The sequence below is a fragment of the Marmota marmota genome, unplaced genomic scaffold, assembly GCF_001458135.2.
Source record: "Marmota marmota marmota unplaced genomic scaffold, marMar, whole genome shotgun sequence".
NCBI lineage: Eukaryota > Metazoa > Chordata > Mammalia > Rodentia > Sciuridae > Marmota > Marmota marmota.
The window spans coordinates 3165610-3191366 of record NW_025999862.1 but is presented as its reverse complement, the minus strand read 5'-3'; the positions used below and the strand labels follow the sequence as shown (position 1 = coordinate 3191366).

General features: G+C 55.7%; 1 protein-coding gene across 15 annotated transcripts in view; it reads left to right on the top strand.

Annotated features, from left to right (window-relative positions):
- Positions 1-25757, top strand: part of Col13a1 (collagen type XIII alpha 1 chain) — a 144577-nt gene that overhangs the window by 98352 nt on the left and 20468 nt on the right. For 12 of the 15 annotated variants that reach the window (XM_048809659.1, XM_048809620.1, XM_048809692.1 and 9 more), the window contains 16 exons: positions 7809-7853; positions 8757-8789; positions 9522-9548; positions 12178-12231; positions 13211-13297; positions 15346-15399; positions 16271-16315; positions 16627-16695; positions 17753-17776; positions 19020-19082; positions 20096-20140; positions 20429-20581; positions 21099-21197; positions 22260-22304; positions 24856-24897; positions 25697-25723. In XM_048809659.1, coding sequence (XP_048665616.1) covers positions 7809-7853; positions 8757-8789; positions 9522-9548; positions 12178-12231; positions 13211-13297; positions 15346-15399; positions 16271-16315; positions 16627-16695; positions 17753-17776; positions 19020-19082; positions 20096-20140; positions 20429-20581; positions 21099-21197; positions 22260-22304; positions 24856-24897; positions 25697-25723 — 912 coding nt within the window. The remainder of the gene's footprint in view (positions 1-7808; positions 7854-8756; positions 8790-9521; positions 9549-12177; positions 12232-13210; positions 13298-15345; positions 15400-16270; positions 16316-16626; positions 16696-17752; positions 17777-19019; positions 19083-20095; positions 20141-20428; positions 20582-21098; positions 21198-22259; positions 22305-24855; positions 24898-25696; positions 25724-25757) is intronic. The other 3 variants (XM_048809642.1, XM_048809679.1, XM_048809701.1) reach the window with 3 other exon arrangements.

The following is a 25757-nucleotide window of genomic DNA, read 5'->3' as shown; positions in this document are numbered from 1 at the left end:
ATGCAGACTCACAAAATTTACTGCCTCCTGGTGCAGCTCAGGGTTGGTTTTCCCATTAGAAGCCAGAACAGCTCTCTCAAGCTGTGAAGGGGCTGAGGGGATGGAAGAGGGTCCCCAGGGGTCATGGCGATGCCCTTAGCTGGCATCATACCATGTTGGGTGCCTGCATCTGCTACAAACCAGAATTCTGGTTCCTCCAAAAAGGAGGCATACCTCAGGCCCAGGAGAATCCCTTGTGCTCACGTGGGCAGCCATGTCTGGACTGGCCCCATGGGGGTCTGATAAGTAGAAGAAAGATTACAGGACCCTACCTGGGTAGAGCTCCATGCTGAGCTTGGGGACCATGGATGGGGACCACCCTGCTTTCTGTTGTTCTTGTCTCTTGTTCTGGGGATGCAGAGGCCCCAGCTGAGGCTAGGTGTCCTGACGCTGCTAGAGCACCTGGGCCCGGGAGTATGGCCATCCTAAGTGCAGACTGTAGCAAGAATCCTTCAACTCTGGCTGCATTGAATTTGCAGAGAAAACAGGGTAGTCCAGGGCAGCTCCTGGCCCCAAGAAGCCAAGAGGCTAGCTCTAGGGATAGAAGGAGGCTCCTTCAAGCATCACTTGCTGAGGGTGGGGGCAGGTGACTAGGGAGGAGCAAATGGCTAGGGGCAACCCTCCGGGAAGAGCAATCCCAGCTCCACCAGAGGAGCCTCCCAATGCCAAGGTCCTTGGGACAGAGTGGGGGAGGGAAGGCAGGTGGGTAGGGGGCTCCCTTCCTGGGTTGTTCAAGTGGAAGGTGGGTAACGCTGGTCTGGGTTGTGTTCAGATGGGAGACTGGGTTAAAAGCCCTCCCAGTTCAGGGAAGCCATGGCTTGCTGGGGACAGATTGGCTGCACATTGCCAGAAGGAGCAGCTCCTAGCTTTGTGGGGAGACCTGGGCTCCTTCTGCCTGTGTCCAAGTCTTTTAAACCCCCATGCAGAGCTGTCAGAAGCATCAGCACTCTCAGGACTCACAGGAAAGGGGAGAAGGCCCTCCTCTCCGTGCTGGACTCTCGCCTGCCTCCCTTCTCTCTCTGCCAGACCACCCGGCTCTGCTCTTCCACCCCGGCTTCTTCTCTTGCAGTGTGGAGAGGCTGGGGACGTGGCCCCCCTCCCTGCTTCTCTGGATCCCTGGAAGGCTCCTGCAGTCCTACAGGCTGGTGGCTCCCAGCCCAGGACAACAGCAGAGGGTCCCACTCCCAAGGATGTGGGGGCACTCCTCAGCCCCACGGGGATTGGTAGGTGTCTTGACCCTAGTGATTGCTACGTCTACACGGAAATTTGCTTCCCCTCAGAATCCCGAGATGAAGAGTTTTTTTGTTTTGTTTCTCTCTCTCTCTCTCTCTCTTTTTTTTTTTTAATCGTTGATGCCCGAGACAAGTTTGCAATACTTCGCGTCTCTGGGTTAGCCAGAGTTCAATCATAGGCTGCCTCACTTGGTCCTGTTGCCCAGTGGTTAGAGCTCCTCCTCCCATTGTATAGATAAGATGTTCAGAGAGGTTAGCCCTTGGCCCAAGGTCGTACAGCTCATGTACAGCATGCCGGGATGAGAAGCCACGTCTCTTGAATCCACACCTGATGGCAGCCTTAGACCACCCTCCCCGTGGTTTCTCTGGGATGGGGAGGCTGATCACCTGAACTCCCTCCCTGAGCCCAGCAGCCCTCCCCTCCCTCTCTTCTCCCTTGGAAGAGCTCAGGTAGGAGGCTGAAGGGGGCGTGGTCACACCTGCTTGAAAGCTGCGTTTGCTCCCCCCCACCACCCCAGGGAGGAGCTGGAGCCCGTGGGTGGGAATAGGGCTGAGACAGAGACCATGTGACTGCCCCTTGCTGTCAGGGCATGAGGGGACCCAAGGGGTCATGCACGGATCCATCAGGGGAGTGTCCCTTGACACATGTGCAGGGAGGCCTCTTTCAACCCAGGGTAGAACCGAACTTCTCAGCCTGCTGAGGATCAGCCCCTTCCACTGCTACCTCAACTCTACTGCTGGACTGGGCCTGGCGTCCTCTCAAAGGGCAGCAAGGCCAGCTTCTCCACCAGCTTCTCAAGACCAAAGCCCAGCACAGTCTGTGCCCACTCAGGCCAGCCCTCCTGCCCAGACACTGGGAGCATCACTGAACACCCACGTGGTACCAGCTCCATCCACATTTATGACATGGATCTACTTTAAATACGCAGCAAGACATAGAGTGTGTTCAAAGCATTGCCACCTCGGCTCCCTTACAAGAGAGTCACTGACAGACTATGTGGGTCACAGAACCTGATGGGAGCTCATCTGTATCAGAGCTGGTACTCATCCCAAGTGGGGTTGCGGCTGCCGCCTCTGCCCTGGGGTGTTAAGCTTCGGGGTTCGCATGGAGAACCAGGCTGTGGCTCACAGTGCCTCCTGCAGGCTGCTCCAGACCAGAGGAGCCCGGATGCCAGGGCCACTTGCTCCAGGAGGCCTTAGAGACAGTCCTCGGGGCAGGGGCGCCCAGGGAGGAGAGCCCAGGAGCAGCCCCACCTCATTCTCCTGCTGAACGGTGCGATGATTCTGATCCGCCCGTCAGAACGAGGGCCAGGACGTCACTCTAGAACTATGGGCAGCGGTGTTATGACTGCCTTTCTGAGTCTCCCCCCCAAGCGAGCTGTCCCCCTGTGACAGCCCCGTGAGACGGGTCTCACTCCTACCCAGGCTTACGGAAGAGCACTGCGAGGTTCACAGAGGCTCTCCCCCGGCCCACAGACAAAAAGTGGCAGAGCCGGGGCTGCTGATCCCGGAGCCTTACTCTGAGTGACTTTACTCCCTGTGTTGCTTGGGCCTCAGGGACCCCAGGATATCCAGTAAGCCTCCCCCTCAGTCCGTCCATGGGAGAAAGCAGAGGTGGACGCTGTTCTCATAAGAAGGCCATGACTGGATTGAGGCCACCTGGCGCCTCCAGCCCTACCTGAGGACCTGTGGCAGAATCACAGAGGACTTGTTGCCCTGTTCAGTCAAAGACTAAGGAAATGGAGTGCTTTTCCCACTAGCACCCCCTCCAGTGATTCCCCAGGCGGTTGGGACTGTCCCTGACATCCAGTGCCACCATGCAGCTTCTCTCCACCCTCTGCAACAGCTCCTCCTGAAGGTTCCTGCACCCCTGCTGCTCCCCAAGGGCCAGAGTGACCCCAGGCCTCCAGGGGCGTTCACATGCTGCAGAGGGCTCCGGACAGATGGGAATCTGTGGGGTAGGGACAGCATTTTCTTTCAAAGCCATGAAATCTCAGTGGGGATGTCCAGACCATTTAAATTAAAGCAGATCAGAAAACTGAGACACCAGCCCCAGATCTGAGGCCCCCCGGGGGCTGCAGGGACGCCAGCCCCCACCCTGTGCTCTCTGAGCCCGGTTTCTTCTGTACTCCAAAGTCCACAGATTAATTAGAGCTGACTTTTCTTTTTGGAACTAACTACAAAATCAACCGATCTCAAATTGAGATTACAAGCCAGCCGCCCTTCCAAAGCCCTGGCCTTCAATGGGGCGCCCGACCCGGGTAATTCCCTAGATCACTTCCTGCCGGCCCTAATTACCGGAGGACCTGGGATTTCCGTGGTTCCGGTCCTTATTGGTCTGGAGACTGGCTGGGGCAGGGAAGCAGGAATTGAGCTGTGTTTTTCCCGGAAGGGAGGCCTGGGAACTTTTTCTGGGGGGAGAAAGGCATGAGCACCCCACCCCCATCGTTTCCAGTCCAGGGAAGGGCCCTGGTCCAGGCCTGTGCCTGCTGCTGCCTACACCCCCCGCCCAGCCCTCCACCCCCCACTCAGCCAGGCCTTCCTCCTCCCCTGCAGAGAACAAAGGCTCCGTGTTCCTTGCCTTCAGCCCTGGCCCTCCCCACCCAGACCTCAGGTTACAGGGGTCCGTCATGTCCTGGAGTTTCCTGGCCTGACCTTTGTTTGTTTGGCTGGGAGCTGACCTTGAAGCCCCCTACCTCCCTCTAGACCATCTCAGTCGCCAAGTCCCTGCCCAGCCCCTTCAACAGACAGTCAATCACCAATTGAGAAGCCACTCCTACAGGACCAGAGTGCGGCCTGTGAACTCCAAAGTGCTTGCTCGCTCTGTCCTGTCTTGAGGGATGGGTCTTCCACCTGGAAGCTGTGCAGAACAGAGGACCTATTGATGCCACACTGCGCTCGGGTGCAGCCTCCCCACCCCCACCCAGAGCCTGAGTGGCTGCTCTGAAGTGGAGGCTGGGACAGGCCTCTAAGACCAGGCAGGGCAACCTCTCTCCCCCCGGTCCTCCCTGGGGGGCCTCCTCAGCTTCAGCAACTGCGGCCCACCTTTTCCAGGTTCTTGGCATCAAGTTTAAAGAGCCAGCCTCCCAGAGGGTGGCCAGTCACAGCTTCTGCCCTCACGCGCCACACAAATGGACCAAGACCCTTTGTCACTCTTGGGACGCCCACTTCCCCAGCCACAGAATGACCTAGATGGCTGAGAGTCCCTGGGGAGCCGGTGAGGTCCCCACTGGGAAGACAAGGAAGGGAGAAGCAGAGACAAATCAGAGCCCAGCAGCCCCTGAAGACCCGCCCAGTCCTGAGCCAGTGGATGGAAACCGCGGCCAACTCCTGACCTAAAACGTCGAAAATAAGAAAGGAGCGCTCTGGATACATTTCACAAAGACCAGCCACAAGGAAGGCTCTGCGATCGGAAGTGTGTCCCCATCCTCCTTCAGCCAGGTGTCCTGCCAGTGTGCCCTTGCCCGGGTGACCCTAGACCCTGGAGGATAACCATGGCCCCCTCTCACCTCATGCACGGTCAGGAAGCAAGGTCTCCTGGTCTAGGAGAGACCAGCACCACCCCCAGCCCCGAGGTCAGGCGGGGCCAAGCCCACAGCCTGGGGCCCTGAGCCTGACTCTAATGAGCGAGGAGGGAGCTGCAGGGGTGGGTCACCCAGGAACCCCTGCTTCCTGCCCAGCAAAGCAGGGGTGGGGCCTAGAGGGGGATCAAGGGAGCTTGGGTCATTTGCAGAATTAACAGACTTGACCCAGAGGAGAGGGAAGGGCGAGGGTCAGCCACCCTGCCGAGGAGGCCACCTTCCCAGGAGGCTCCGGGGAGCCGGGAGCACATGGTGTGTCTTTCCGTTCAAACCCACGTGGGCTGAGGACAACGCCAGTGAGCCTGGAGACCTCTCACCCCGGTTTTGTTCTGCACAGTTTCTTCAGAGATGAGCGTGAAGCAGGCCTCACCTTTCCAACTGCCCTCCAGTTTTAGGGTGCTTCTCCCCGCAATAGCCGTTGGCAGGAGGAGGGACTGCAGAGCCCCCAGGACCCTTCCCAGAACTGCATCTGCATTCACAGCTAAGGCTCCCTCCCCAACCGGGCCTTTTTCCCAAGCTGCCAACCTAGTGAATGTCCCCACCTCTCCTAAGGGTGTACAGAGGAGCCAGGACAGGGCTGGGTGGCGGGAGAAGGCGGGAGCAGGCCTCTGGTCTAATCTAACTGTGCAAATGAGGAGTCTGGGGCAGAGAGGGCAAGTGGCCTGCAAAGAGTCATACAGACGCCCCAAAGGGCTGTGGGAAGAGGGGGGCTGGAACCTGGGGGAAGCTGAGGGAAAGAGGAAGGGAGGAGAGGCCCCTGAACAGTCAGGGGCTCCTAAGCTGATTTCCCACCTGTACCCCACCAAGGGATTCTATCTGGGGACTCCAGGATGAGTCAGCCTGGTGGAGCCAGTTGGAGTGTTAGCAGGGGACCCTGGTGCTTCAAAAGAAAGGGTGACGGGGCCCTCCACTGACGCTCCTAAGAAGGGCCTCTGAGCACCATCCCAGCCAACTTCAGACGAGATCCTGTCCCGCCCCCTGCTGGCCACAGTGCAGAGCTACATGCCAGGCAGGCCCAGAGGCTCTCAGGGCTAAGCAGCCCTCACTGTAAGTGAGCTGAGCTGCCTCCAACCCTAGGGGTCACAAACCCAAGGAACCCAGCAGAGGGTGTTTGGTGCTCTGAGCTTGCTGCGATGATCTGGTGGAGGCAGATGGAGCATCGGTGTGTCTGACATTGGGGCGGCCAAGGGAAACAAGTACCTGGGCTTCGACAGGCAACAGACGTGTGTTCAAAGTCGTACTCTTCACCAATCTGGCAATCACCCCAGCCTCTCTGAGCCACTGTTGCTTACCCAATAGACGGGAAGAGCATCGCTCCATGAGAGAAAGGACACTTGGAGACCCCGTAGCTGGAGAATGGAAAGTGAGGAGCCCAGAGCCGGACAGGGAGTATGCAAGAGGCAGCTGGGCCTCGCTCTGCTCTTTCCATAAAGTGAGATTTAGCAGCTGGGGCAGACCTGGCTGCCCGCTGGCCTGCTGTGGCCCCCTCCTGAATCCGGCTCTGCACCCCCCTCCCATCTGTGGATGAGGGACATTGGTCAGGGTGAAGGAGGGCTCTGGCATTGGGAGGTAAGAATTCAGGCACTGAAGAGGATGAAGATGAAGCCATCCCAGGCACACGTGACTCTGGGTGCAGATGGCAAATGCGAAGTGCTGATGTGAGGAGCCAACAAGGGCCATCGGGGGTCACAAAGGGCTTCATGGAGCCACGGTGTTGGGCCAGGGTTTTGAGTTGAGGAACAGCAGAAAGGCATATAGAGTCATGAGACTGGGTGGTGTTTCCAGCAGTGCAGATGAGAGCCGATGCACACCAGGGGACCAGGCCAGGAAGGAGGTGGCCTTTTTTCTCCAGTCAGTACCGGGCAGCTTGCCTGGACTCCCGAGTGGAGGAAGAGCGGGGAGTCACACTAGCTGTGGCCAGGAGAGGGGTGGACCAGCACGTCCCGTAAGATGGCAGAGTGGGCAGAGTGGACAGCTGGAAAGCTAGGGGGCTGGGGGCAGGTGGGACCAGATGACCCTCTGCCTTTAGAAGCCGAAGGGGCTTGCAGCCTGGCCCACGGACCACAGCACTCAGACCCCATAGGACGGCTCCCAGGAGCAGGGTCTGTCAGGGCTCTGGGTGACCCGCGGCACAGGCTTCAGGTGGAGGAGACTGTCACCTATTGCTGGACAACATCCTGGCCCCGGCTGCAGCGTCCTGCTGTGGCATCATGTGGAGTTCAGCTCATGGAGACAGGGTGGCCCTCCCCCTCCCCTGACATGGCAGGTTAGGTCTTGGCCCACGCACCTCCTCGTGGCGTGTCCCCTCTTCCTGGTCTTACCCCTCCCCCATAGATCTGGCATTTTCAGGGGGAGACAAAGAGGTTGAAGGTAAAGAGGGCCAGTGCTGAGGTGGCAGGGCACACCTATGATATCCCAGACAGGTGACAGTTCAGCAGGAGCCTCTGGTTGAGCAGGAACTGGAAAGGACACAGAGAGATAGATGGGCAGCACCCAGACCCAGACCCACTGGCCCTTGGAAGCATTAGACCCAGGTGATGTGAAGAGAGGCAAGGCCTCCCTGGCCCAGCTGACAGGTGCCATGCTGGGAAGCCTGCTGGGACAAAAATGGGGAGACCGAACTCCCAGACAGGGGCTGGAAAGCAGCCACTGGGCTGCACCACGCTCCAGGACCTGCCTGGTCACACGGTGGCAGTAGATCTTGAGTACGTCACCTCCCACTCAGATTCCACTGGGCAGGCCTCTGTGGGGGCCCTTCCTGCTCCATCTGTAACTTGGTCCTTCTGCAAGTTGACGTCACATGGCCGAGGGCAGTGGCCACATGGGTGCAGCCACAGCAGGGTCCTCAGAGCCCGCGCACCAAGCTTCCAGCCAGGCGGGTCTCGCTGACTTCCCTGCAAGCCACAGGCCCCGCGTCTGGTCCCCTTCTCATTGTTTTTCTTCTTTCTTCCTCCAGGGAGAACGGGGTATGCCAGGGATGCCAGGCAAGCACGGAGCCAAGGTACCTGACCCTCTCACACCTCAGGCAGCCCCCGAGGACCCTCCCCAGTGCCCAGCCCTCTCTCCCAAACTCTGGGGGATCCCCAGGGTCCAGGCTCCTTTGTGGGCCTCCTTCCTCTCGCACCCTGCTGGGTGCACACTTCCTCCCTGGACCTTCTCCCCTCCCGCACTTGCCTGTCCCCCAGGTAGGGGCAGGTGGGGCTCTATTTTGGCCCACAAGTGATCTCTCACCAGTGCCCCCGGCCAGGTCTCTTCCTGGGACATCTGGTCACAAGGAGACTCTCAGGTGACTCAGCTCTGGCTGTGGTCCTGAGACCCAAGTAAGAAGCAGGGACCCTTCAAAAATCATCTCCCCCTGGGATTTACTAAGTAGCACTTTGGGTCACCTGTTCACCTATGGTATGTCATCTTGCATTAATATAAAAGTGGGGTTCATCCTCAGCCCTCCCTAACCCATGAAGGCAAAGGACCAGAGAGTTCTGGGGGAGCTTGACCCCACATCCACACTCAGGGTTAACAACCTGATAAAACCAGTCCCTTTGTTCTGTGTTATCTGCAATTCTTCCCTCCCCCAGGGGCCTCATTCTAGTCCCATCCCCTCCATCTCCTCCTTCTTTCATGTTCCAGTGAAGCCCCTCTTCCCTCTCAGGGACACCCCCTGGAGTCCTGTCTATCAACCCATGGTCCCTACAGTGCCTCTGTGGAAGCCTGGCAGGCAGGGTGGCCCGAGCCTCATGACCAGTGTGCCCACTCCGTGCAGGGCACTCTGCAGGGGCGGGGGCGCTGGGCGCCAGCAGAAGTGAGCCGTCCACTTCACCCCCTCCCCACCCCCGGAAAAGGCTAGCGTGTCCTCCGAGCTGCCCCGACCTAGGAACCTTTCATGCCTTTTTTTTCTTTCTGCCAGGGGGCTCCTGGGATCGCCGTGGCCGGGATGAAGGTCAGTAAACGCTGAAATTCCACCCAGGGCAGGTTGGGAGAACTGGCTTGGGTCACCTGGGAGGTCAGCTGCAGCAGCAGGGGCTCCATGGCATAGTGGCTGGACTGAGGAGAGGGCAGACAGGATCAGGAAACATTTTCCTCAAAGCAACATTCATGCCAGATGCACCACCTGAAGACAGATGTTGATGTCTTGCAAAAAAAAGTAGTGAAGCTTTGCCAGCCCTCACAAGCCTGCCAGTGCACAAAGGGAAGCCAGTTCTTTGCCATGTGCTCTAAAATTCAGAAGCTCCATGTTTCTGAAGCTTCAGAGAGGATAGCAGGAGTCCTTCTCCTGAACCCCCACCCTAAGCACCCATTTGGTCAGCAAGAAGAGGCACCTTGGAAGACATTGCACAGGACTACCTAAAGGGGGCGCTGTGTCCAAACCAAATGTCATCCCTTCCTCTCCCTGGGTTCCCTGCTGAGGCTCACATGTGCCACCCCCTCACCTGGGGGAAGGGTAGGACCCTCTGGGGACCAGCAGCCCAGGAGGTCTCCCATAGCCTGGAGCTGCCTGCCTGAGCAGAGGAAAGTCTGGAGTGGCCCCATGTCCCACGGACACCCCCACATACCCACAGTGCCTTAGCCTTAGCTCTTCTACTGCTCTCGCGCTCTCTCTCTCTCTCTCTCTCTCTCTCTCTCTCTCTCTCTCCTTTCTTTACCTATTTCTGCCTTTTTTTTTTCCACACAGGGTGAGCCAGGGACCCCAGGAGCCAAGGTACTGAAGCAGAGGGACCATTCTGGGCTGCATGGAGCATCGGTCGGTGGTGGGGTGGTGGGAGGAGCTGCTGTGGTTTGCTCTTGGCCCCCTGAGGACAGCCCAGGGCTCTTCCAAGCAGAGAAGGGTCCTCTTGTCAGGAGCACCCTGCCAATGCCCCCCTCTTCCCCAGATCCTGGTCTGTATGCATGCCACGGTTGTCTCTGCACTTGCAGGGCTCTTTCTTTGTTGTCTAGGACAAGAAGAGATGTCACATGAAATTTTTTTTCCTCCATGGTTTGAGAAATGTGGGGTTAAAAGTATCACACTGATTTCTTTATTTCAGGCCCTCTCACTTCCTGTAAAATGCTAAATGAGCATTGGAAAGTCCAAAAAGAAAAATATCTTATGCAGCACTTTCAAAACTTCTTTTGGACAAGAGTACCCCTTCATTTAAGAGGAGAACTTTAGGGGACCAGTCTCCTGGGAGCACTAGTCTTTGATCACTGCCAACCCCTCCCCTCCCCTCGCTTATCAGTATCTTATTCAAAGGGGACCCAGGAGCAGCAGGGGAACCTGGGGCCCCCAGGTTTACCCAGAAAGAGGGGGCAGTGGGTGATAGATGGTGTCTTGGAGCATGAGCCCCTCACCCTGGCCTCACGGGCCCCTGTTGTGTCCCTGTGGCTGATGTTGCCTGCAACGTGCTGCGGGTCACGTGTCCCAGGAAGAGGGGACTGGCAGGTGGCCCAGCAGAGCTGCAGAAACCCACACTGGAGAACACACAGCCCTCTTGGAAGCCCTCAGCTCCCCAGCAAAAGCCCAGCAGGCAGGAGAGCCTGTGTCCCCATCCCTGCTCCTGGAGGACCTCCTAGGCTGGACCCACATCCTTCCCCTTTAGACATGGCCCATTCTGGTCAAGGCACAACGGAGACCAGCCCAGCAGGACAGGACTCACCTCCCTGCCATCACAGGGCACCACCTGGCCCTCCTTGGGCAGCTCCCGGCCATTTTACCACTCAGCCTCTATACAAGGGCACACAGAAAGGGGGTGACATCGAGAGCCTTGATGTGGCATCTTTTGTGGCTCCAGCTAGAAAGTTCTTTGAGCTATCGGACCAAATTGTGGTCCCAGAGCACCCAGTTTGTGTCTATATTTGAGCACCGCTGTCCCTCAGCTCTGTGGAGACAGGAATTTCTCATGTCACCAGAGCACTGCTGGGATGCTTACCTGACTTTGGACACTGCTGTGGACTAAATTGTGTCCCCAAGATTCTAGGTCCAAACCCTGACACCAGGATGACTGTACTAGGAAACAAGGAGATAATTAAGGCCAAACGAAGTCATAAGGGTGGTCTCCTAATCCAAGGGGTGGCCCTGTAAGGGGAAGAAAGGTCTCTCTCTCTCTCTCTCTGCCCTGTGAGGACACAGTGAGATGGCAGCCATTAGCCAGTGAGCAGGCCTCACCCGACTTAGCCAGGCGGCACCCTGGTCTCAGGCCTTCCAGCTTCCAGGGCGTGTGAGACAGACACCGCCCAAGCTACAGGATTGTTCCAACAGCCCGCGATGAGTAATGTAGTCCCAGTGAAGGCAGAGAAGATTGTGTGTATAGGAAGCAGAGCAGCAGGTGACCCGGGCTGGACCCGTTCAGCAAGGGTCGTCCAACAGCCGGGTGACCTCCGGGCCCTGGCTTGCTTCTGTGAAATGAAACCGGGGTTCAAGTATCTCTAAGGGCCTTTCTGATTCATGTCGTAGGGAGAAGGTGGTGAGGGACCTGCTGTATCAAAGTACCCCAGACTAGGGTACCGAACAACAGAAGTATGTTCTAGAGGTTATAGAGGTTCAAAGTCCAAAGCCAAGGTCAGGGGTGCTTCCTTCTGGGTGCTAGGAGGGAGAATCTGCCTGTGCCTCTCTCCTAGCTGCTGGTAGTTTGGGCCATCTTTGGTGACCCCTGGTTTGCAGAAGTATCACCCCACTTCGGCCTCCACCTCACAGGGCTTTCTCCCTAGGTGTGTGTCTGCAGGCCCCTAGCACACCGGATTAGGGGCCCACCCTAGCCCAGTACGACCTCATCTAAACCAATTACATCTGAAATGACTCTGGTTCCAAATAAGGTCACACTGTGAGGCACTGGGGACTAGAACTTCAACAAGGGAGCTTGGAGGGAGATAATTTGACCCACAACAGGGCACAAACTTCTCAAAATATTCCTTCGAAAAGAAGGTTTCAGTTAGATGGGTTTTGTCTTCCTAGAGGTAGAAGGAGGTAGGCAGAAAGGTCAGGAGGGAAACTCTAAGGGACAGATGATGGGGACATGAAAAAGGGCACAACAGATTCAGGAAAGAAGGGGTCCCCCAAGCAGTGGGTCTCCAGACTTCCTGCTCTCCCCAGAAGGGTCTAAAAGCTGCTGGCCTTTGTTATGGTATGTGGCCAGTGTCAATCCTCCATCACATGAGAGATGAGGGCCAAGGTCATGTGGGAACCAAGAGAGCAGGGATGCAGTTTGTCACCAGTGTGAAGTGACCCAGTGAAGAAGCCAATCCAAATGGGACCTGGAAGTGGAGCCCTTCAGAGAACAGCCCAAGGAGGGCCAGCTAGGAGCGAGGAGAGCCAGGCCCTAAGACACTTCCCACCCCGTACTGTCTCCCCACAGGGTGAGAAGGGGGCTGCTGGCTCCTCTGGGCTCCCCGGTCTTCTGGGACAGAAGGTAGGTGTGTGCCCGCTCTGAACGGTGGGCTCCCTGCAAAGCTTCTGGTCCTTCCTGGTCCCACACATTTCCTGGGGCCTCACATTAGAGGTGTCCCTCTACCAAACTGGGGAGAAGGGGCAACAGATAGGCTCTGGTGTACCAAAAATCTGCCCCAATACAAAATCTAGGTAGCTATGACCTGAGGAGGTTGCTTTTTTTCTTCTTCCTCTTTTGGTACCAGGGCCACCTGACCAAATTGTGGCCCCAGGGCACCCAGTTTGTGTTTCTGTCTGAGCACAACTTGACCCTTGAGCCACATCCCCAGCCCTTTTTATTTAGAGACAGGGTCTCACTGAGATGCTTAGGGCCTTGCTAAGTTGCTGAGGCTGGCTGGCTTTGAACTCGCAATCCTCCTGCCTCAACCTCCCAAGCCACTGGGATTATGGTGTGCGCCACCGCGGCCAGGAGAGATGTCTTTGTACATGCTCTGAAAACCTGCCCACAGTCCACAGCTCTGAAGGATATTTCATTTTAAAGAGACTCAAGGCCACATGTATCTGGGGAGAAGTGCACGAGATGGGCACCTTGGGAAGTCACGGTACACCTCAGCCTGCTAGAGGCTCTGAGCACCCGCAGCAGAGAAGCTGGCAAAGCTCCCTGTCAGGCTCCATTCCTCAACGTTGCTAGCCACCAACCCTTTTTCACATTACAAGGAGCCCACTGAGGAGTGTTCCACAGAACACACTTTGAGAAACACCACATAGTCGCAGGAGCTGATGGGTCTGTGGTTTCAGTTGTAATCCTGTCCCGCCTCAGTGACCAGGGCCACACTTTCAATGCACAGCAGACCAGGGATCTGGAGCCCAGAGCTAGAGCCCATGGGTCCCTAGTGTCCTCCTGCACTCAGCAGAGCCCGAGGGGTGGCCTCCTGCCTCGTCCTCTGGCGGTAAGGGGAGGAAGCAGCAGGGGAGGGTGTAACCCTACCTTCCACCCCCAGGGAGAGAAAGGTGACGCCGGCAACTCCATTGGAGGAGGCAGGGGCGAGCCCGGCCCCCCAGGGCTCCCTGGGCCCCCAGGGCCAAAGGTGAGTTCAATGTCAAGGGAGATGTTCCTCTGCCGTCTTTACCTTCCGTGTGTCCTCAGGAACCTCACATCCTGGACGCCTCCCCTTCTTTAGCCTTCTCCTGGTTTTGCCCAGTAGATTCTAGAAAAGTGTGGACCAAGGTCCTGCCTCTAAACAGGTGACCAACCCTCCAGGAGCATGGTCCCCCTGGGCAGATGGATGGTCCCCCACGGGTTAACTGAGTCAGGGACTGAGAGCTTCAGGCCTTAGCACAGCCAGGAGCCCTCACCTGGTGCAGACACACCGGGGGAGGAGGAGGGCAGGGCAGAGTGGAGGGGGCAGCTGTATACGGACCACCCTTCCTCACCTTTCACTGGCTGAAACTGCAGTGGTAAGGTCCGGGTTTCCCAGAGCTGATGTGTCCTGTGTTATCTGATTATTTCTGCAACACAGGAAATGAAGGGGAGTCTCTCTAGCTCTTCATACTGTTGTAGGGACAAACGAGGCAAGGCACCAAGGACAGCAGGAAACAGTTTTATTTGGCTGCAGCCAGGTTCAGAGGGTACAGCCTTTGCTGTAATCAATCAATCCCCTGAACCCCGAGTTCAGGGAGTTTCAGAGTTTTATACCCAGCATGGAAGGGGAGGGGCTCAGAAGTTCACAGTCTGCAAAAATTCACATAAAAGCAGCTTTTTCTTTCACTGGTCTGGGCAACTTAACCCTTCAAGGACAACACCTGAGAAGGGGGGAGCTTCTTCTCCCCTTTCTTTCCTCCCCCTGCCAGCTGTTACCATGGAGCCCAATTGGTAACTTATCTTAAAAATGTAGACATCCCTGTGAAGCCCAGTCCAAGGCCAGAGGCCTTGTTTGCACATTTCTAGAAACTACCATACTGGATACATGTTTGTAAAAAACTAGTAAGGGGGTGTCCAGCACCTGGAGTGATGGTATCTTCTCGGCCAGTGGCCAAGTAAACAGGGTGACACGAAAATAGGAAGTTTATCTACATTGAACTCTTTTGTAGAGACTCTTTGGCTGACAGTCCTAAAATCAGCCATGGTGAAGATTTTTGGAGAAGCCCAGTTGAGACTTTTCTGTGGAGAAAGGGGGTGCCACTTCAATATCTCTAATGATCTGACACAATGTGATCGTTCAGGCATCGACATCCCCCACGGGCCTGCCAAGGCTGGCCCTGCACAGCAGGGGGGCTGCAGGGAAACTGCCCTTGGCTCACTCTCAATCTAGCAGGAGAAGCAAACCTGTGATTCAAAGGTAGAATGTAGGGGACCCCAGTGTCCTCAAAGGCAGGCAAGATGAGTGGTGGGCAGGGTCTCCTGCCAAACCCCACATACTCCCTGACTGGCTGGAGCAGCAGCTTTGCCAAAGGCAGCCCTGCCCACCCCCTACTCACCCACTGTCCCCAGGGCTGTCCCATGAGTCACAGGCAAGAGGCTGCCACAGCTTGGATCTCCCCTGGAGCTTGGGCAAACCTGGCCACCACTGTGTGCATCTTGAAGCAAGAGGGAGGGAGAGCCACAAGGCTGTGTCCCCAAACTCGGGCCTGCTTTCCAGGTCCAGGAGAAATGTCCAATAAGTGAAGCATTTGGAGCGGGCCTCCTCCCATCCCACCCTGCACCTCCATCCTGGGCTCCTGCAGCCCCCTCCCCACATGCCCAGGGGCCCCATGCACCCCTCTGTCACCCAGGCAGGACTCCCCAAGATGTGACATCCCAAGTGCTCCAGGGTCCCTGCAGGCAGCCTGATGGCGACCCTCAGTCCAGTTGAGGGCTGTGACCCTGCTGGGTCTGTGTGTACCAACCAAGGGCTGAGGAGGGCCTTGGTGGACACGGTGAATGGCACAGAGCTCCGAGGAGGAAGGGAGGGAACAGAGGGCTTCCAGAGGGAGGTGAGGCCCAGGCTGGGCCCAGGAGGGGGATCGGAATGGTGTCAGTTAGTGAAGCCCAAAGACCGTGATGCCCCAAACAGGAGCAGCAAGGTCTGCTTTTGTCCCCTCGAGCAGCTGTCCCAGCCCCTCTTCCTGTCCTCATGCCGTGTCTCTTCCTCCCCAGGGAGAAGTGGGTATGGATGGCCAGGCCGGCCCCGCCGGACGACAAGGAGACAAGGTACAGAGGCTCCACCTCTGACAGCTTGGGAGTGCCGGCCCCCGCTCAGGGAGCAGCCCTGGTTGTCCCTGACATGGAGCCTAGGGCACAGGGTTGACTGGCCATGACCTCCTACCTCCATCTTTCTGGTCAACTTGGGCCTCAGAGAACTACCACTGGAGGGAGGGGGATAGAGGCCAGCTCCCCTGGGGTGACAGCGGCTCCAGCTCCACCAGCCAAGGTTCCTTCCTGCCTTCTCGTCACTCTCTATCTTGATTTTTTTTCCATTTTCCATATTAGCCTTCTCCCAGAAAAGCTAGAGCCGTGTTTTGTTTTTCTCAGTTAGCACCATGTTTCACCCATTCCATGTCCACCCCTCACTCTGGAAGGCGGGTGTCCCTGCACGTGCACCTGTGTCCTCCTCACACCTTCTCCGGCCCCCCGTGTCATCCTGTAGGCGGGGCCCTTCACAAGGAGAGTGGGCTCTCAAAGAACCAGGCAACGGGCCACAAGTGACAGAGCCCTTGCTACCTGTACAGAATGGAAATGGGAGAAAAGAAGAGCCAGGTCCCTGCTCCCAAGGAGGTAGCTCCCAGGGTCAAGGAGACAAGGGAGAGAGAGGTGGCCAGAGGAACAAAGGGGAGTCACTAACAACTAACATAGGACAGAAAGAAGCAGGAGCCCAGGGGAACGGGGAGGAAGAGAGGACTTGGCAGGTGTCCAGGGGATGTTCCCTGAAGGGGCGGAGCCTGCATTTTGATGGGCGGGGAGGTCTGAGTCTTGTTGGCCTCTGAGCCCCTCTGCAGCCCCTAACACAGGGCCTAAGTGGAGACACTGGGTTCTTCTGCACCCAACTTTCTCAGCCCATTTCACTCCTTTTGTCATACAACAGGGGCAGCCCGGAGCCACTGGAGAACAGGGACCAGCTGGCCCCAAGGTACATCACCTCTCACCTGGAGTCAGTGGGGAGCCACTTGACCTGAGCTCTTGAAGGGAAGAGGGTGCCGGCCCCAGGTGGGAGGTCAGATGGCCACTGTGATTGGGCTCACACTCCTCCAGACCTGTCTAGTCCCCAGTACTCAAACGGAGGCTGCTTCCTTTGCCATAGTACCGAGCCTCCTCTGCAACCCTGACACTCCACCCCAGTGGCTCTGGTTGCCCCGTGTGCAGAAGATGTGGCCAGTGTGGACAGTGGGCCCTCAGTCCCTCCTGGTCCAGGCCTTAGTTGAGATCTCATCTGCCTTGTAGGGCTCCAAGGGCGAACCAGGGAAGGGAGAGATGGTGGACTACAACGGAAACCTCAACGAGGCTCTCCAGGTGGGTGGACCACAGCCCAGAGGCCAAGCCCTGGAAGTCCTCGTGGACCTCGGCCCTGACCTCCACACAGCTGCCTTGAGGCCCTGCAGCCAGGCCGTGGACAGGACTTCAGGAAAGAGTCACTCCTTTGTCCTCTCCCCTGGCCTCCCTCTGTGCAGCCTCCAAGCAAATGGCCCCATTGTTTGTGGCATCAGGTGGCCTGGCTCTCTGTCTGAGCCCAGCTGGCCAGTTACCTGGCTCTGGGCAGCTGAGAACCAACAGGAACATCCAGCACCCACAGGGTGCTGCCCCTCCAGGGCTCTGGGCACCCTACTCCCCTTTCACAGGGTACATTCTGTCTTCCTGGAACACATCTCCTTTGTGTGTCAATTTTACCCTATTTCAAGTTCATACGCTCCCCACCTTTTAAAGCAGGTGTCTCTGCCTTGGCGCTGTGGACACTGGGGCTGGACAATCATCATGGTAGGGTGGAGAGGCTGCCCAGTGCATCATGGGATATTGAGCAGCATCTCTACCCACTCACTGCAGTGAGCACCCCACCCTCAGTTGTCACCCCAAAATATGTCTCCAGACGTGACCAAAGGTCCCCTGGGGACATAACCCATCCCAGGTCGAGAACTGCTCCTTCAAACAAATGTGTGTTTGCGTGAATCCAGTCCCAAGTTGTAAAGGATTTTAAACCAAGGATCATCCCACCCGTCTCTCTCTCTCTCGAGGAGTTCTATGCTCTGTTGTGCTGTGTCTATTTAAGGGAGAGATGGTGTAAGCCTGAGTTCTGGGAGAGGAGGAAAGACCAAGGGAGGGCCCCAGCAGATGGTTGCAGAATCAGGGCGAGAGGGTGAAGGGGCGAGAGACTGCCCAGGCCTGTATAATGCCTGCTGTGCTCTGTCCAGATTACAGACCTCGAGGAGAGGTGGGGAGGGCGTCGGCTGGAGCCATGGAGGCCCCTGTGAGGGTCTGCCTCCACCCTGCCCTCAAGAGGCCATGATTGGGCAGAAGGGATCTTGCAGATGGCCCTAGACTTGCTCTTCAACTAACTGCCTGTTGTTTTTCTTAGGAGATCCGAACACTGGCCTTGATGGTGAGTCTCCGCTCGCTCGCTTTCCTGACACAGGCTGGGGATGGAAGTAGAGTCCAGAAGCAAGAACTTGAATTCTTGCCTCCAGAAAGGGCACACTTGGTCCCCGGGTGGCGCTGGGCAGAGGGTGTGCTGAGCCTGGGGCAGGGGCAGGACTGGAGGTGGGCCCCTGGAGCTGCCCATGCCTGGGTCAGGGCTGCCCTCGGTGATGGCTCTTCACCAGTGCAGCTGTGTGCTGGGTGACAGTGTCGCTGGGCTGTTTACTGCTGTGTGGTGGAAAGAGCAGGATCCAGGAGGATGCTTTCATTTTCTCCTTTTTTCTGAAAGACCCATAGCAAGTCTCCACACATCCCGATTTTCTAGAAATTGAGCTCATTATCTGCTCTCAGAAAACCAGTGAATCCCACACTGGGTTTTGCACATGTGTCTACTAGGAACAGACCCTCGGTAAACATTTGCAGTTAAAACCGACACCACTAAGTTTAACTCCCCAGATGGAGAGGGCAGGCAGGACCCCAAACTCCTCAGACTAAGGGAATTTCAATTCACCTCGTATTTCCCATTCACTTAGAGATGACACAAACTCAGAACCAAACACCACCTCTCTGACGATCCAGGGTCAGACATCGGTATAAACTATGTGATTCTGGAGTCAAGGAACTTCATTTGGGGACATTAAAATATATTATGTGAAATAACATAGAAATAAAACTTTCCTGCAAACTATTTTTTTTTCTTTGAAAGTCAATCTTAGGTATAGCCTCCAATAAAATAGATCCATTTTAAGTATAGAGTTTGATGAGTTTTCACAAATGTAAGTATTTGTATGCATGACCCCAGTCACTATAGGAAGCCCGTCGTGAGAGCTGGGCAGGGTGCTGTATGGTAAACCATGCATCGCCTGTTCATGGACAGGTGTTTGGATTGTTTCTTGATGACCTAAGTCATGGTTGGGAAAGTCAGATTTATCTTTTTGGCGCCCCAGTGAGAAGGACCTCAAGGGAAAAGCTGTTGGCCTTGGCTGTGTGCCCCCACCCCCAGCTTCAGTCCAGACACACCTGTGCTTATCGGTTTGCACTGGGGACTCCCTATGTTCCGCCCCCCCCCCAAAAAAAAAGTTGTTTCTACTAACAAAGACGTTTGAAAATGACTGATCCCTGAAGGCCAGCCTCTACCTCAGCCCTCTGGTGGTGGGCCACCCTCCTGGTTGGAAACCTCTTCCACACGCCTTTCCTTTCTCTCCTAGGGGCCTCCTGGTCTACCTGGGCAAATAGGCCCCCCCGGAGCTCCAGGGACCCCAGGCCAGAAGGTAAAACTACCTTGACAAGGGGACAAAGACCCTGCAAGGACACTGCCTCCCTGAGCAAGGGACCTCAGAGCCACCCCTCGTCCGGTGGCCCCCACCTTCCCAGGATTCTCTGGCCTGTACTTCCTCCCATGCTCCAGGGCACCGTGGCCCTGCCACTGTCACGGCCGTGTGGCTCCTCTCAGCCCTGGGCTCCGTCATTCCTCCCTTGCTGTCTGTCGTGGGGGTCCTCACAGGCAGACACCCTTCTGAGGTGACACACCCTGCCCCTGCTCCAGCAGACCCACAGCTGGGACCCTGAGCCACCCCTCAGGGAAGGTGGCATTTGAGCCCCTCCCCACTCACCCCTCCATCCCTCGCTGCCTTTGCTTTCCTTTATCCTCCCATCCTTCGCCCATCCACCCCATGCTTTGTCTTAGAAGGACTGTCCCTCTGTCCTCTGCCCAGCAATCCCTTCTCCTCTTCCCTAACTTTCAAAGACTTCTCATCTTCCCAGACCAACTCAAAAGCCACCTCCTCCTTGAAGCCTCCCCGGCCTGGCCCATCAGGCAGAATTCACACCCTCCCTCTCTGAGACACCTACATCACCTTATCACACCTTCCTCACCTCCTCCTCCTCCCTGACCTAAAGAAGTGGGTGGGTGAAGATGCAGGGAGCCATGGGCAGCTGGGCCAGGAGGGCTGGTTCAGAGGGGACAGGGATGCCCAGGGTTCTCAAAGACAGCAGTGCAAGATTGCAGCTAAAACTCGGACCATGGAGTCAGGATGCCCTGACCCGGATCCCGGTTCCCTTCACCACTAACTGTGAGCCTTGGGTGCATACTGTGTGCTTTGGGGTCCTGATCTGTAAAAGACACAACGAAAGCACATATCTCCCAAGACTCCCAAGTGAGAATCAAAATGCTTGCACTCTGGGGAATCATGCAGAGAAAGATGCCTGTACCCAGGAAATGGTGCCTAAGTGACGTTGTTATTGTCTCTGCTCTGAGAGTCACCTTCAGTTGTTCTGGCCACAGGGGGAGATTGGACTGCCAGGCCCTCCAGGACACGATGGAGAAAAGGTAAGAAGAGCCAGAGCCGGACAAGCCTCTGAAACGGCCTTGACCAGGGTGAGGGCAAAATGAGGCTCTGGAACAGGCCCGGCTGTGCGCCCTCAGGGGATGCAGGAGGGGGGCAGGAGGGCTTGGGCTGCAGCCCCAGAAGGAGCGCTAAGAGCCAGTCTAGGGGGCTCCCTTTGCCAGCTCCAAGCAAGCAGCAAAACTCCAGTCCTTGGACCCCCGTTCTGCTCCATCCTCCCCCCCCCTTTTCTCCACTCATATGCCTAAGAAGCACTACTGATGTTTCTAAAGGGACCTCGAGGCAAACCAGGAGACATGGGCCCCCCTGGCCCCCAAGGACCCCCAGGAAAGGATGGGTCTCCAGGAACGAAGGGAGAAAACGGATCCCCAGGGAGCCCAGGAGAGAAGGGGGAGAAAGGGGAGACGGGCCCGGCAGGCTCTCCGGTGAGTGGCAGGCCGGCTGGCCCTCCCTGTGCGTGACCCCTGCATGCCCGCCCTGGCTCTGCCCAATGCCAGCCGCTGCCTGAGCTGGAAACCTGGAGGCAGGAATCAGGGGCAGGGGATCACTTTATGAAGACCAGCTTCCTGACTCAGGCCACCTAACTCCTGTTCTGTCATTGTCTGTCCTTGGGAAAGTCCCTGAGCCTTGCAGAGCCTCAGTTTCCTTCCCTGGACACCTCATGGGTCTCTGGAAAAGAGAGAGTCCTGGGCATTAAACTGCCTCTTTGGAAGGCAGGCAGAGCCCCATTCCCACGAGAGGTCGCATGCAGGAGTCCTTGTCCCCTCCAGCAAGGCTGCTGACTTGATTTGGGGGTCTTGATGGGGCCTCAGGATTTTCCACCTGTGAAGTGGGTGCCCTCCTAGGCACTCGCCTTGGAGGAACGGAGCCTTGAATGTGTGCCACAGGTGCTCAGCATCACAACCCTGAGCTTCACTAACAGAGACCTTTGTCAATCTGTAGGGTCTAGACGGCCCAACTGGGGAGAAAGGAGAACCCGGTGGCCAAGGGAGGCCCGGAACGACAGGATTGCCTGGCCCCATTGGGCTCCCGGGATTTACAGTAAGGCGAGAGGGCGGGGTCCTGAGGGTGTTGGCAGACTGCTGCAGTTGAAGCCACATGAGCCACTAGCCTAGGGTGCCTGGCACTGTGACAAAGCTACATTAGCCCCGAGCCCGCCCACCCAGCCTAGGGGGTCCTCTTGACGAGCAGCTACTGAATTTGAGTGCACACAGGGTTCTAGTCTCCTCAGCACACAGCACGGTGACCTCTGTCTTTAGGGCCAACCTAGTCCTAAGGTGTAGCACCTTGGACCTGGACTTTCCTTCTTGGGGTGGAAAGAGCCTTAGAGGCTGATGTCCCTCAACACATCCTCTCCGGGGTGGGGCGGTGTTCATTTCCTATGGCTGCAAAACAAATCACCACAAGTTTAGCAACTTAAAACTACACACATTTACTGTCACAGCTTCTGTGGGTCTTTCCTGGGTCTCACAAGGCTGTGATCAAGGTGTCAGCCAGCTGCGGTCTCAGCTGGAGCCAGGGGTCCTCTCCCCAGCTCACTGGCTGGTGGCAGAATCCAGTTCCTTGTCATCGTAGGACCAAATCCCTCAGCTCCTGGAGGACAGTCCCCTGCCACCTGGCCCTCCCTGTGGTAGGCAGTTCACAGTATAGCAGCTTATTTCTTCAAGGTCAAGATCAACAAGAGGGTCCCTAGTACAGCAGGGCAGAGCCGTGTGTGTGTGTGTGTGTGTGACATGTTTGCAACACAATCTCAAAATGTCATATGTTTTCGTGTATAACAGGTACATGGTAATTGTAACATGCTCTCAGGAGTGACATGTGCCCTATTCTATGGCTGACAAATGAGTCACAGATCCACCCCAGGGTCTATCCACTGCAGGACCACACAGAACAGCAGTCCCTTCCCCACTCTAGAGCCTCAGGGCCTTGCAGATACTGGTCACAGCAACCACCCGCTAGCAGTCTCCCTCCCACAGCCTCCAAGGTGTTCCGTGCTGACACCTGGACCAGCCTAGTCCAGGTCCAGTTGGTCACAGATGCAGGGTCATGCCTGTGCGCTCACACTGGTGCTGGCACTCACGTCCTGGTGTCTTGTGCCCACAGGGAGAGAAAGGAGAAGCTGGAGAGAAGGGTGACCCAGGAGCAGAGGTAGGTCATACCTGCTCTTCCTTTAGTGACTTGGGCAATGATTTGATGGAGGTCTCATCAGAAAGGACAGACTCTCCAGGGTGCCCAGCATCTCTGTGCTCCAGGGTGTAACTCGCAGCTGATTGTCAGGAGAAGGGCAGAAGCAAAGCACAGGCTGGGCCTCCTGAGCAGCACCCTGCTAGGCGCTGAGCCTCCGAGCTTGGCTCTCCTCCAGCAGCATCTCTCCAGGGTTCCCAGAGCACCTGCTGGGTTTGGGTTTCTACAGACAGGAAAATAAACAGACCTGCTCCTGAGGCAGCCCACAGTCCCCAGTCCTGGGCACGAGAGGGACGGCCACTCATAACCGGGCGAGCATCTCAGGTTCGGTCTTGACGACTTTGTAGGAGTTCATCTCAAAGCTTTAGAGGAAGACTTTCCAGAGAGAGACAGGTTCTGTGAGATAGTGAAGGGAAGAACCGCCAAGTGGGGGGGAGTCAGGGCAGAGACAGGTGTCAGGAGATGGGAGAAAAGTGGGCACCTGTGTAGACGCAAGGGAAAGCCACGGAGGTCTAGGTTTGCGAGGGAGAGTCCACGCGTGGTGGGAAGACCTGGACAATCCAGAAACCCCCTCAGAGCAAAAGGAAAGGCCACCAAGCCTCTTCCTCGCTCCCCCGTGAGGTTCCCTCGCCCTGTCACTTTTTCTTTTCTTTTTTTTTTTTTCTTTTGGTACCAGGGATTGAACCCAAGGGCCCTTAACCACTGAGCCCCATCCCCAGCCCTATTTTGTATTTTATTTAGACACAGGGTCTCACTGAGTTGCTTAGTGCCTTGCTAAGTTGCTGAGGCTGGCTTTGAACTCATGATCCTCCTTGCCTCAGCCTCCCGAGCTGCTGGGATTACAGGCTTGTGCCACCACACCCAGCTCCCATCACCCTTTAGTATCACAGCCCCACCTGGATTTAGTGAAACAGACCTGACTGTGTAATCCCATGTATGTTACTTACTTAGAAATGGATAACCTCCTAAAGAAATGATCCTAAATCCAGAAAGGGTCTTATACACAAAAACATCCTTCCCAGAAGAACTTAAAGTAAAAATTAGAAACAGCCCATGTTTCTAACAAGAAGAAAAGGATTGAATAACTTATTCTAACAATACGAATAGTAATAATGGCCCATGTTTGAGAGCTTTCCTGGTGACAGTGCTGCTGCCAGCCCTGGCTATATAATATTCGTTTCCATTCCACTCAGGAGAAATGGATTCCATGTTAAGTAGAAAGAAACAGAAAACCCAATTATATTTATGTATTTATATGTCATCACAAGTACATTCAACTACATATTATTCAATAAAAACATGTAAGGAAATTTTTAAAATATTAGCAGTGCTTCTCAGCTAGGTAAACCAATGATTTCTTTTTGTTTTATTTCAATTCTCTTAAATTCATAACGTATTTTAATGAGTTTGTGCTACTTTTAAAGTTTCATTTTTAAAATAATTGTACAGGTAAAATTCTTTGAATTTTAATCCATTGCAGATTTGTATAACACTATCGTAATCAGATCTGTGTATGTATTATTTATAATAAGAAAACAAAGTAAACTTTTAAAAAGTAATTTCCAAAGATTGTATTCCCGACAAGGAGACTAGGAGGAAGCTGAATGAAAAGCCCAAAGGTCCAAGGGACATTAGGGGTCTTCCTGTGTACCCAGTGCAGCGTGGCCTGGCAGAGGGGTCTTCAACCTGGCCATAGTCTAGTGATTCTATCCCTGGCAGAGGTGAGGCACCTGAGGAGAATCTTAAAGCTGAGGGGTGGGGTGCCCAGCTCAGTAAGGGACAGGCAGTGGCTGACCCTAGACAGTGGGTGTCCAGTTTCATCAGAGACAGACTCCGCAGTGGGCACCATCTCTGTAGAGAAGAAAGTAGCCTGGACTCCTCCATCTTCACCACCCAGCCAAGTCCTCTTCCGTTGAAACCTGCCCTTGAGGGAAATGGGATCCACAGTCCCTGGATTATCCTTCAGAAACATCCCAGCCCTCCCCCCATGCCTGATAAGCAGTCTCTGCTCCTCTAAGCAAAGGACCTCAAACTCAAATGCCTGCGGGGACCAGACCCCCCACAAATGAATGCAAGATGTCTGAGTTAAAGACAATAGGGGGTGGTGAAGACTGGGGTGAGCCAAGGATCTCATGCCTCGCCCCAGAGGGGCTGGGCCTGGGGTAGGGGGCGAGGGGGCTGCATCTTGCCCCCTTCAGGAGAGCTGTTCACGCACTGAAGTCCTGATGAACAAGGCGTGAAAATAATTCTACTAGATTTTCCAGAGTTTCAAGAAAATGTGGGAGAATGGATATTTTAGGGCCATTTCCTGGCAATTTTTTGCAACATCGTGCAGGCCAGTGGGTTGCAATGGGTTTCTGACCTGTCCTGGGCCTTCTTTTGGGAGACTGTGTGCTGAGCTGACCTCCAGGGAGCAGCCCTGTCCCCCTATGGCCTCACAGTCCTCAGCAGACCCCGGGCTGTGTCAGGAGGAAGGACCACATGGTGTGTAACTGGGCTCCCCTTTGGCTTCCAGGTTCCTGGGCCACCAGGGCCAGAGGGACCTCCTGGACCTCCGGTAAGTATGGACAGCTTGTTGGCAAAATTTCAGTCCCCTGTGCTCAGGTCCCTAACCCCTAACCACCAGCACCCAAGGTAGTCACTACTCTGCTTCCCTCCCATGTTAGACATGCCATCCCAATGACACCGAGGAGCCTGGGCGTGGCCTGGTTCCCTGCAAACTGTTGACCAGCATGGCAGCCCTGGGCTTACTTTGTCACTAAGCTGTGCCCGACATTTACATAATCCTTTGCCATCCAACATCTATTCCTCCTCTCCGTCCTTCCTGGTACCCAACTGGCAAGAAAACCAGATTAAAATGAAAAGTGACCCATTAAAACCAGCCCCACTGGATTGGCCTTCCTGTAGTTGCAGAAATGTACCTGTGGGGCCCCTTTATTTTGCACCTAGAGGCCCCCCAAGCACCCAAACCAACAGATGCCAGTCTGTACCTCTGCATGGTTCACAGTGTCACCTGTTGTCATTGTAAAGTAGTGGTAGCAATAACGACACTAGTCAACATTTACTGAAACTTACCATGTGCCGGATACTATTCTAAGTACTTTTCATGTGTTAATTTATTCAGTTTTTGTCCAATTTCCTCAATATTCCCATGGGGGCCACAGTTTTTCTGTTGGCTCCTGGCTGGGAAAGGCTGGCTCAGACCCCACCCAGGAAGCCCCAAGCATGGTCTCCCGGCATTCCCTTCCACCTGTCATGGACAAGGCCTCCAGACCACACTGCATGCGAAACCCCTGCTCTTCTGAGGTCCAACAGAGTTGCAGTTCTAATGCACCTTGTTTTGATTCCAAATGTAGGGACTCCAAGGTGTTCCTGGACCAAAGGTGAGAAGAGGTTCTGTGACAGGGGCGGGGCCTG